General features: G+C 42.6%; 1 protein-coding gene across 1 annotated transcript in view; it reads left to right on the forward strand.

Moving 5' to 3' along the window:
- Positions 1 to 381: 381 nt before the first annotated feature.
- Positions 382 to 12,760, forward strand: part of pcdh1a (protocadherin 1a) — a 66,975-nt gene continuing 54,596 nt past the window's right edge. Inside the window, exons 1-3 of the mRNA XM_088280298.1 lie at positions 382 to 920; positions 7,121 to 7,935; positions 8,070 to 10,253. Of these exons, the coding sequence (XP_088136424.1) occupies positions 7,141 to 7,935; positions 8,070 to 10,253 (2,979 nt within the window). The 5' untranslated portion in view covers positions 382 to 920; positions 7,121 to 7,140. The remainder of the gene's footprint in view (positions 921 to 7,120; positions 7,936 to 8,069; positions 10,254 to 12,760) is intronic.

Consider the following 12,760-nt stretch of genomic DNA (forward strand, 5'->3'; position numbering starts at 1 on the left):
TTTTTTTTGGTCCTCTCATGTTCAACATGGAATGCATATCAACAAGTAAACTGTTAGCGCGCGATACCTGTTGTTATTTCAAATTCAAACAAGTGGCATCGTCATTTTCATCATACCCCGAGTGAGTCTTTTGCACGCAGCATTTGAATGGCGTGCAGAAAGCGCGTCCAAGTGAATTAGCGTGCTGATTTCAATGAAGTGCGTTTGGCCATTTGAGGTGACCCACTTTGATGGGATCTCGTTAAACGGCAGGAATCGAACAATTTCGTGGTAGGCAGCCCGGGCATAACGTGATGTTGAGTGTGAAGTTGCTGCGTTATGCAGCTGATGGGAGCCCCTCCTCCTCCTCCCACCTTGTGATGAGAGGAGAGAGGCAGCGAAGGGAGCAAGTCAGCCACAGCATCTCACCACCACTTGCTCTCTGGAACTGCTTCAGATGGGCTCTTTTATTTCTTTTTTCTTTTTTCCTCTGCTGTCTTTCCACGCGGGTGACATACGTGTTGATCTCATTTAACCTATTGGCGTGTCTTTCGAGAGCGCGCCAGGCTACTTTCTGCTGGACAAACTTGGACCGAAAGGGATGCACCAGCCAGCGCAATTTTGATCTGAGGACTGAAGATGGCTCATAAGAACGCAACCCCCCATGGAACGAGGCTGCTCATTTCTCACTTTAATCGTCAAATAATTTAAAGCAAACCGCAAACTTAATATTTCTGCAGAGCGTGGGGGCGAAAAATCAGTCTCGCTTGGCCAATGTCGGGAGACTAAACGAGGTTGCAGTCTTGTGAATTTTAATGCAGGAAAGTTATAACCGGATTGAGTGACATCTGAAGTTATTTTGAGGAGCTATTCCGGGTTGGTGGATGTACCAGCTTTTGGACGGATTGTGACCAAAGCGCTCATCCAAGTGTCTCGTTCCGGTAGGCTACATCTCACACACACACAAACACACGAAGAATACTAATCATAATAACTATTTTAATTGCATTTCTTTTTGTTGTCATGTATTATATATCGCATCTGGACCAAATTGTCGACGGTCCAGTAACAACAAGTTGTCCGCCGTGGCGCACTTACGCGGCAGTCTGGATGAAATCTCGCCTCGATGTCGGAATATAATGATTGATAGATGCACAGCGAGTAAAATAAATAAATAAAATAACCAAGCTCTTACAGGAATGCATGCGCGCGTACCGTTCCACTCCAGCTTGAACAACGCAAGTCAACTGCACGGAACGCTATGCGGTAATTGCATTCTTTAGTAGCTTCTGTGAAGCACAAAATGCGATCCATTTGTAGCATTTCTCAGCGGTCCTCTCCTTTCTTTTTTAGCTACAAATCTCACACTAATTGCGTGTATTAGTTAGGTGTCTTTCCTCGTGGGTAACATTGGTGCGCAAAATAACAAATGATCGCTCTGGAAATGGCTCTGCGTCCATTCGGAGAGGACTGGAAGTGTGCAAGTGTGCGCGTCCACATGGGAAATCTCACCCCCCGCGCTCCAAGTGAGAGTCTTGGGTGTTGTTTCTCCCCACTCCGCCGAGCGCTTAGGCTCATTTTAATAGTCTGCTAGACACATAGTGTACACACTTGCAGGCCGTCCAAACAGTCCACAAACACAACAGGGTTGTAAAACGTTCTAGCTCATATCCCACAAACTGCCTGTAACATGAGCCCTGAAAATGTGGTGATCTCATCTGTGAAGAGCTCAAGGCACTGGGCATGTTGAGAGATGAGATTTGGCCAAGCTTTGATAAGGGTGGGGGGGAGTCGTTCAGCTTAATTTGATGTGCTATTACAACTCATTGCCATTACTGTAATTAATTCAAATTTGTTTCTACACTCAAAAGAAAAAAAAAAGTTGTAGTTTTTGATTAGCGGTGTTGTTAACCACGCTTAACATGGTTGAGAAATGACTACATGGAGTCGCCTGCATAAACAGACACACTATCGCTATTGTGCATAGTTTCGAAAAAAACACATTTGAAATCAATTCTTTGCAAAGATCAACCATTTGAGGTCATTCAATGTGATGCCAGCCATTAGAAAGTCTGTGTGGGAGAGGGTAATGGATTTTTTACAGGCTAAAGGAGGCCAATATAGAAAATGACTCTTTGGAAAAAAAAAAAAATCATAAAATCGTCCATCTATTATCATTATGTGCCTGGGAGGAGCAGAACCCCCGCACCCCTACCTGCCTGACCTCCGCCCCCAACCACACTAGAAACATGCAAGCTTGGAACAAGTGAACCTTTCCAGTTGTGCAGACAACCCTTGACACTGCAGCCCGTCTTAAAACAACACCAAAGTACAAAATGATTAATTAATTTCTTTAACGCCATTTTCCAATGCTCGTCTGCCCTTCGCAACGGCTTATTGTTAATTTACCAACATGCCTCGCTTGATTTTCTGCTCGAGTCATTTTGTCTGTACCTGTAGCACAGCAAATGTCAGCCAGTCAGTCACTGCGTTGACTCAGTCCACAGTCATAGATCATCTGTCTCTATGGTAACCAGGACAGGTGCACAGGGGCTGCAGCATAATTATCTTGGACTTTCTTTTTAATACCTTTCTTATTGTCTCAAACAAAAAGAAGCTGCATGTGTTTAATTAAGATTAAGTGACAGAATATCCTTTTTTTTTTTATACATTTAAAAAGGGAATGTAACTATGTGCCATCTTCACTCTGACGCGGTGCCATTTTTTTTTTTTTTCAAAATCGCCTCCTTTTATTGGAATAACCAAGCTCAAAGAGACATTCTATGAACACTCAACAAGTTGGTGCTCCATTTCTGATGCCCAGCCACAGCGCAAGCTTCATTTTGCTTCCTGATTGGCTCGCATTCTGTCCCACGTGTACATTTTAGATTTTCAATTAATGCATAATATGATTATAGATGTTTACATGCTAGCCATTTCCCACTTGTCCGTAAATGATCTTTGAATGACAATGTTTAGCGGTAATATGATTGTATAGAATTCGGAATAAAATGCTGTTCCATAGGTGCCGGAGTGCTACAGGCACGCAATTCACGCAGGGTTTGTACTGTTTACAAACTTGGCTGGAACATCCTTTTCAGAGGACCTTGTTACCTCTAAGGTCAGCACCGTCTGTACAATCAGGCTTGGAAGTGCAGCTCTCTTGGGACACGAACTGTGCACAGTCTGATATATTGCTAAAAGTTGATAATAGACTTGCAGAAGTTGAAATGTGCTCCTGAACCTCGGGGTCACAAAGGTCAGGCACTATGTGAGGGCCTCCAGGTGCGAATCAATCACCTTGCAGTTAAACTGATGTTTTGCCGCAAGAAGCTTAGCTGTTAGTAATGGCACCGAAGGCACTGAAGCCTTGAGGGAGCGCCGCCTAAATGGAGGCTTGCGGTCAGATGCTAAAAGGGATGGAGGAGTTCACTGTCATTCAAAATGACATTGGAAGTAATGCGTGGAACAGCAGAAGCAAGAGGAAAGGAAAGAAGCTTCCATGCGTTCTTCGAAAAAAATAAATAAATAAATAAAATAAAATAAAATTAAAAAAAGGAGCCCGATTGGGAACGCGACAAAACCCTCCCAATGGGCTTACCTAAATTCCAATAACTAAATAAAAATGTGGATAATAATTAATTTCAATGCTGCCCGATTATAATCATATTTTTTACTTTGGGTCTCACATTATCACAAACAATCTTTGGCATCTCATGTCAATTTCGTCAGTGGCCACCGAGGCTCAAGCGACACATCACATGAGAGTGAGAAAATACGTTCCTTCCACTTTGAGCAATGCTTATCTATTGAGGTCATTGATCAGTGACAGGGTGTATTTGGGCGACCCTCTCCCGGGACTTGTAGGTCAGCGGAGTGACGGCGGCGCTCTGCGTGAATCACGCGACAGGGCCCCATTTTCTTTTCTGGCTTGCCACCCTGATGGTCTTAATAAGCTGGCTCTTAGCCAGGTACTGTTCTTTCTGCGAGGCAAGCCTCTTCTTTGCTCTCCCCAGGGTCCTAAACCCCAATGATAAGATTTTTTATTTTTGCATGGACTGCACTCTTTTCTGCAAAGTTAAACATCTGGAGAAGATAAAGCACATAGCGCACCGATTAGGCAGTTATAGATAGCCTTTAAAGGTCCAGCAGCATGCTTCGGCATTTTTTTTTCTCCCCCAAGACGGAATCGTCTGGACCATTGCATGATCACAGCATGAGATTATACAGTATGATGAATGTTGATCTGATAGAGGTAAATGTCTCCGGATGTGGTCTTGCTTTTTTTTTTTTTTCATTGCTTAGTACACTGTAAAAAATGGGGAATGATATTTACTTGAAAAATCCTAGTCAAGTTTTTTCACTCAAAAATTCTCAGTCAATTTTACAAGTTTAAGTGAAACCCCACATTTTTTTTTCAAGTAAATATCACGCCTCGTTTTTTACAGTGCGTAGCAATTTCATAAAAAAATACAAACAGTCTCGAGACAAAGAAAAGCTCTCAAATTTTGAAAAAGGATTTCAATATTCAAATATCCATCAACATGTTGTCGTTATTCACATATTCCTGTTCATCTATTTTTTGGGGCTTCACTGAGGCATTTTTCCTTTTTTGTTCCTCAAGTTCTTAGGGTCACTATTAACCTTGGCCGGTTCTTGTTCAGTGCCTCGTACAATTACAGCAGTGACACTGAAACTTATCTGCCAAGCAAAACACTGATCTGAAAATGCAACTCACAAAGGCATCTTAAAGTCGTGTAGTGCCTCGCATCCCTCCTACACTAATCATGAAGGAAAAAGGCCAAAAAAAAAATGTAGAACAGTATCAGAAAGTATTGCAGCAGGAGCAGCAGAAAGGGAGCGAGCTTGATCGTATAATAATCAAATCAGATGCTGTGAATTGACCTCAAAACAAAATCCTCACTAAAATAGCGCAGACTGGCTTGTAATAAGGAACACGGCTTTTATCTAATTGCCAGGCATCAATTATTGTGTTACTGTTTAAACCTGTATGCAGTGCGGAAAAGATTACACATTTGCTTCTTCATTTTTTTTTTTATATATGTATTTGGTTGGCTGTTTTGAGTTCCTTCAGGGAGTTAGATATTAAATATTTGACTGTTCATCTCAAGTCAATCGATATGGATATCCAAAATTGTGCTCATCAACAGCCTTATGCAACTCTATGAATGTCTAGAAACAATAAAAACAAAAAAAAATGCTGAGTTATGTGGCGCAATTTGCTTGAATCAGCTTGTAGCCGTTCAGGTCGACCACACCATCTGGGTCGGCAGATGATAATCACATTTTTAGGGAGAATAAAGTGCTGAGTTGCAGAAAATTGCAGTCCTTGCAGTTGCTGCAGTTTTAATGTTGCCATTTTGCATTATGGTTTAGCATTTTAGTGAAACAAAGTCTACATCTTCCAAATGAGGCTCCCAAATATACCTCCACTGTTAGGTTGGGGGGGAGAAAAGTAGGACGCTCACGCCGGCAATAAAAGAGTTGTGAGAGTGCTGAGGAAAAAACCTAACAGTCTAAACATACTCCACAAGCAACATGATGTTGAATTCAAATGTAAACAAAGGGAAAGAAAATCAGCCCAATTTGCTGTGACTGCAAGGCATGGTGCCATCTGGAAGACAGGCAAGAGGCCAACTGGAAGATATTAAGTCATGAGTGTCATCAACCATAACAATCATGTCACAATCAAGGCACGCCTATTAGTTCTGTAAATAGATGGCATGAAAATGGGGATGATTATGTCACACTGCAGGGACATCTATGGCAAGATGAAATTTTAAACATGGATCTTCAATTTAGAATTGTAATAATGGTTTTCAAATATAACGTGTTGTTTTGTTTTAATTAATTCATTAATTAATAAATATTTTATTTTTTTTACTGATTATAACTTATTGTCTCATTTTCTTTCTAGCATGCAAACACACAAAGAAATCTTCCAGTATATTGACCGAAGCACCTCCTCCAAAAATGTGACAAAATAAACTGAAAACTGACAAAAGCTCAGCATAATTGCGACTTTATTATTGTCATACTAGCAGAAATACATTTTATTCGTTGTATTTTCATGACCTGATTAATAATGAATCGGATGATTCCAAGCAGGCAGGAAAAGACGGCAGCGTTATACAACTTTGGCAAAATCATTGACAAACAAGCTGTGCTTATAATGGGCGGTTTGATTATTTCCCGACATGATCGTCAAAAGCATGATCGCATCACTAACACATGAAGCTCAGCTGAAATGCCACGAACTGAGGCAAAATCAAGTGTAATGATCTCGCGATTAACCGGCCTACATGCTCATACAAATGTGGCAAAAGTTACCCACCCAAGTTTTTCATAGCTGTGGACCTTAATACATAACCCCGACGTGTGCTCTTATTTAAATTCCCCAAATAACTCAGTCGCGCAGAAAATGATTGCACTGTGTGGGGAAAAGAGAATGCTGGAGGGGAAGTGAATCAAAGACCCACAAATAACATTTGGTAATTACAATTGTTGATAGAATTCAAACCAAATTATTCCAGTGTTTGAGTTTATCTGTAGCAATGGAGCATGGAAAGACATTTGAATTGTACAATGGGACAAAGTCGTGCCGAGCACCAATATGATGGCACGTCATCTCTACAAGAGGCAGCTCTCACACCTTCAGTGGTTTGAATTTGTCATGGGCCGCACTCAAAATGAAATATGTACTTGAGCACTCTGTCGTAGCATGGTAAGCTAGCAAGGACATATGTTTATGTGCAGAATTTATATTGACAGTTGAGACAAAAAAATCATAACTTCCCAAGTCATTTTTAACTTTGTCTGAATAAATTCATAATAAAACAAATATCAAGGGGCTTTTCTAAAGATTAAAAATTTAAAAATGATGCCATTAGGCTAGCGACAAAACTTTGAGCGGTGGTGGTAGCATTCAGCACCTGTTAGGGTAATCTAAATATATTTTTTCCTCAGGCAAACAGACGTATACTTTATCACCCTTACCCTCCCCACTTTGTTTTTTTGCGTTAAAGATATAATATGTGATTCTTGACTCGGGAGTTGGACAGCTACAGTATGCCTGAATGCAAAGTAGATATTGACATCAATTATCTTGCTTATTTTACAGGAAGATCTTCTCATGACGCCATGGAACAACAATTACTAATGATGCTGTTCTGGCTCCTGGTGCTGCTTTGCGGCTTTGCTAAAGGCAGCATTCTTTACCGGGTCCAGGAGGAGCAACCTCCCAATACTCTTATTGGTAGTCTGGCAGCAGACCAGGGGCTGCCCGACTCAGGGCATCTATACAAGCTGGAGGTTGGTGCCCCTTATCTACGTGTTGATGGAAAGACTGGAGATATTTTCACCACTGAGATCCCCATCGACCGAGAAACACTGAGAGACTGTCGGGTGCTTGTTAGGGGGAAGGCCTGCTATCTGGAATTTGAAGTATCTGTAACAGATCTGATACAGAATCAGAGCCCGAGACTCATTGAAGGACGCATTGAGGTGCAGGACATCAATGACAACACCCCTCAGTTCCCTTCTTCTGTGCTGACCATATCCGTCCCCGAGAACACGATCATGGGGGCGCTGTTCTCCATACCTTTAGCGACTGACAGGGACTCGGATAGGAATGGGGTAAGTGATTATGCCCTGACAGCGGGACAAGATGCAGCAACACTCTTTGGTTTACAAGTGGCGGATGACAGAGGCGGCAAGCTCCCGCAGCTCATTGTTCTGGGCAACTTAGATCGTGAGTTAAAGGATTCCTATGACCTTACCATCAAGGCAGTGGACGGAGGAAACCCACAGCGCTACAGCAGTGCTTTGTTACGAGTGGTCGTCACTGATGTCAACGACAATTCACCAAAGTTTGAAAAATTAACGTATGAGGCTGAAGTGTTGGAGAATAGTCCAGTGGGACATTCTGTGCTGCAGGTAAGGGTAAATCTTATATTACCGAAAACAATTTACCCGCCCGGTTTAAAGTAAACGTAATGGTTGCTGCAAATTGTTCGATGACCATACGTTGTCAAATCATAGTTTAAATCTTACTATTGTTGTTTTTGTAGGTCACAGCAAATGACTCCGACATGGGCCAGAATGGAGAAATTGAATACACACTTCATCAAGCAGGCGACCCCGTCCCAAAACTCTTACGGATCGATCGGTCCACTGGTATCATCTATGTCAAAGGGCCGCTGGACCGAGAAGAGATTGACAGCTTGTCCTTCTACGTGGTGGCGAGGGATAAGGGTCCACAACCAAAGAGCTCCAAGACCTTTGTCACCATTGAGGTGACCGACCAAAATGACAATCCACCAGCTGTGGAGATACGTGGAATTGGTCTCGTGACACACAGTGAAGGAGTCGCAAACATTTCAGAAGACATGCCGGTGGGAACAGCCGTGGCTTTGGTGCAAGTGTCGGACAAGGACGAGGGAGAGAATGCGGTGGTGACGTGTGTGGTTGCAGGGGATGTGCCCTTCCAGCTTCGCCCTATCAGTGATTCATCCAGTGACAACAAGAGGAAATATTTCCTCCAAACAACCACTCCCCTTGACTATGAAAGGGTGAAGGATTATCGAGTGGAGATAGTGGCTGTAGATTCTGGAAATCCGGCGCTGTCTGGTACCAACTCACTGAAAGTACAGGTAACCGATGTGAACGATAACTCTCCAGTCTTCTCCCCAACCTTGTTTGAGGTAGAGTTTGCCGAAGAAAACCAACCTGGAGAAAAAGTTTTGGATGTTATCGCTTCAGATGCAGACAGTGGGACAAATGCAGAGCTTCTTTATAACATTGTGGCGGACACATCTATCAAGGGGCTCTTTGAGATTGATCCAAATACAGGTGAAGTCAGAGCCCGGAACCCACTTGATCGTGAGCACAAAGAACATTATGAGTTTCGGGTCACCGCAGCTGATAAAGGGTCGCCTGTCCACAAAGGAACAGCAAGTGTTGTCATCAAAGTTCTTGACCGCAATGACAATGACCCCAAATTCATGCTTAATGGCTACAGCTTCTCCGTTTTAGAAAACATGCCTCCCCTCAGCCCAGTTGGCATGGTAACAGTCATGGATGTTGATAAAGGTGAAAATGCTCACGTTCACCTCTCTGTCGAGTCAGATGGAGGGAAATTTGTGGTTCAAAATGGGACTGGCACCATTCTATCAAGCATATCTTTCGATAGAGAGAAAGAGAGCAGCTATACTTTTCGTCTAAAAGCAGTGGACGGAGGACAACCGCCTCTGTCTTCTTACGTGGGTGTCACCATCAATGTACTGGATGAAAATGACAACGATCCTGTCGTTACGAAGCCCTCCAACTCTTCCTTCAGGCTTTTGTCACCCCTCGCGTCCCCTGATAGCCATGTGGAGATTGTTGAAGCGGAAGATCTGGACAGCGGGCCCAATGCAGAGCTGTTCTTCACCATCGCAGGTGGTAACCCTTACCAGTTATTCCGCATCTCACCATCCAGTGGCGAAATTACGCTAGCAAAGGAGATGGCCCCGAAATATGGTGGACTACATCGCCTGGTGGTAAAAGTGAGTGACAGAGGGAAGCCAGCACGACATGCCACCGCTTTGGTCCACATCTACGTCAATGAAACCATTTCAAATGTCAGCTTAGTGGAAGCGCTCGTTGGACATAGTCTTTACACTCCGCTAGACCGGGATATTGCGGGCGATCCCGACAATGGCTTTGCCGCGCAACGGAGCAATATTTTGTTCGGAAGCCTCGCAGGAGTAGCAGGTGTCGTTATGCTTATCTTGGTGGTGGTTTTCATTCGACACCTTATCCAAAGAGAAACAAAGAGTGGATATCAACCTGGCAAGAAGGAATCAAAGGACTTATATGCCCCTAAGCAGGCTCCAAAAAATGCCAAATGCAAACGAGGTCGGAAAGGAAAACCTCAGAAATCTCCAAAACCACTTGGGGAAGACGAGGAGGTCAGCCTCCAAAAGAGCCTCAAGTTCAACCTTGATGCAGTCAATGATAGCCCAAGGATACATCTGCCCCTGACGTACTCGCCAGAAAGCCCTGATATAGGTCGGCACTACCGCTCCAATTCCCCATTGCCCTCCATTCAGCTGCAGGCCCAGTCTCCCTCAGGCTCGCAAAAACATCAGGCAGTCCAGGACCTTCCGGCTACCAATACCTTTGTCGGGACTGGAGGAGATGACAATTCGACTGGGTCAGACCAATACTCTGATTACAGCTACAAGACCAGTCAACCCAAGTACAACAAACAGGTAAGGTCTTCAATTTTGATGCCCCGTGACAGATCTTTTAAGAAGTGATACATTTAGTATATTGCTTACATGGGGAATAAAGCACTATCTATTCAATTTTTTTATTTGTTATTGCCACATCAGTTAAGAGTTTTGAGTCATGCCTGATGTGACTTTCAGAACGTCAGATCAGGCGTTACAACAGCGAGTCACTTGCATGATTTGTTTGGCACCGTTTTTTGACACGGTGTGCCCTTCCTGACACAAGCCGCCCATTTTCTTTTTCATCTTGATTCAGAAACAGTGGTGACTGGATTTGGATATATATATATATATATATATATATATATATATAAATATATATATATATATATATAGACTGTTTTTTTTCTTGGTCACTCCAGATCCTCCTGTATTATAAAAAACATTTTTTGCTACAGACTCGAAATGTTCCGTAGGTATGAGTAGTTGTTGGTCTAAATCTGGTATGCCGTTGGTTGACAACCTGTTCAGGGTGTACCTCACCTCCCGACCAAAGTCAGCGAAGTTGGTCCTCACATGTGACCCTAGTGTTGTTAAACAATCTTAAAAAAAAATAAGGCATATATTTAAAGAGAATAAAATCCAATTGCATTGCTGCGGAGTAGAGAAAGGATGAAATGAACACTTCTGGATGAGCTCTCGTATTCTGGTCTCTTTGGGTCACATGCTTCTATCTCCCTTGTCCGTTTGTACTTATCTCCACTCATCTGTTCAGTCTTGGGCAAGGTGCAAATTACCATGGAACTAGAAATAGACTTAGTGGGTTTATAAAATGAAAAAGTAGTATGATCATCATCATCAAGCCTGTGTGACTCTTAGTTTATGTGTCATTTATGTCATTATATACACTTTTTGGGCTCTATATTCAGAGACGGTGTCGCTGTAAATACTGACTCATCTTGATTTTGGTGCAAGCCTCGTTTCGCCTCTTTGGGGATTTGGCAGACTGCTTTGCGCCGGGGTGGCTGTTCTGGCAGGCCACACCCTCAACGGCGCATAATACCAGAGTTTAACAAGCCGTGTGTGTCTAAAAACTCAACAAATGACAATTAAAAGATTTATTTAGTCTTGGTTGCTATTTTCCCCAAAATATAATTTTTGTATAGCACCTGTGTAGCCATTGACTGTACAATTAAAAGTGTTTTCCCCTAAATAGTATATGAGATAAAAAATATATTGGAAATTCTTCTTGGCATTATTCGTTAAAGAAAATAGCTGCAATGAGAAATGACACTTTTTTTTTTTTTTGCAATTCAATAGTTCCAGTTTCACTTTTGGCTTGGTTGCTTTCAGCAGATGCCACCTGACATCTTAGGCGATCACGAGCCTTTGTGGATGGTGTCAGTTTAGCGAAGAATCACCACTGTCACCTTGAATGACAACATAAGCGAACAAAAACCACAGGGTGTGTCTCTGTGTATAGTGTCAGCCCTTGCGCGGAAATGTGTCTCTTAGTATAATAACGTAAGATGAAACTGCGGCACGGATGTAAGCTCTCAGCACTTGACATCACTTTTTCAATACGATAACATAAAGGCGTTTGAGAAAATACCCAATGATTGACAGGCTGTAAAACGTCAACAGATGTTGAAGCTCTGTCACATAACTGTACAGATGTTACTTCATGTACGGCATCTCATCTCACATCAAGGAGAACAGATTGACCAAACTATATAATTAAAGTAGCTGCCAAGTAATGGTGACAGATGTAGCCTGGTGCCCTCTTACCTTACTATTAGCTGTTGCTATTGATTGTGGCTTTTGTTGTACTGAATGTGCTATTATGTCTGATACTACAACGTTTTATTTCTTTTTGGGATATGAATGGCATGAGAGATGCATGTTTTGTGTTAAATGTAATTCTTTGTTTCATAGTTTGCTTGTATGCTGTTCAGTGATAGTTTTGGTTTTGTTTTAAAACGGTGACTTTAAGGAGTGTGGTGACAAGTGACATACCTCCCCTGACATTGACAATTTGCTTAAGTGTCACGTGAGCTCCTATAGTATCAGTGGGACTGCGATTAACAATGCTGCCTTTCTCTTAATAAGGGCTAGCATGCGCCAGCTAGCATGCGCCAGCTAGCATGCGCCAGCTAGCATGCGCCAGCTAGCATGCGCCAGCTAGCAAGCGCCAGCTAGCAAGCGCCAGCTAGCAAGCGCCACAATGCGGCTAGTGTGTGTTAAATACAGAAATAGCACCCACAATTAACGCTGCACCCTTTGATGCAGCACGTCTTTTGGCCGTGAAAATAGGGTAATTAATAATATATTTGATAGAATATTTATCGAGCAATTTGTTTGATTTCGGCTCAGAAATACATGATGCACTGTGCACACCACCACGGAAGTAAGGTAGGCCTACTGATGTTTGTCTCCAGACTGCATCTCTGCATACTTTGTAAGGGTAATATTAATTAAAGTGGGGGCACTGGGAGTTCTGGGCAAGGTAAACAACTCTCCGTTGTTGATAAGAATTTTACACCGGG

This window comes from Idiotropiscis lumnitzeri, chromosome 17 (genome assembly GCF_059441095.1).
Source record: "Idiotropiscis lumnitzeri isolate Australia: NSW breed Sydney's pygmy pipehorse chromosome 17, RoL_Ilum_1.0, whole genome shotgun sequence".
Taxonomy (NCBI): domain Eukaryota; kingdom Metazoa; phylum Chordata; class Actinopteri; order Syngnathiformes; family Syngnathidae; genus Idiotropiscis; species Idiotropiscis lumnitzeri.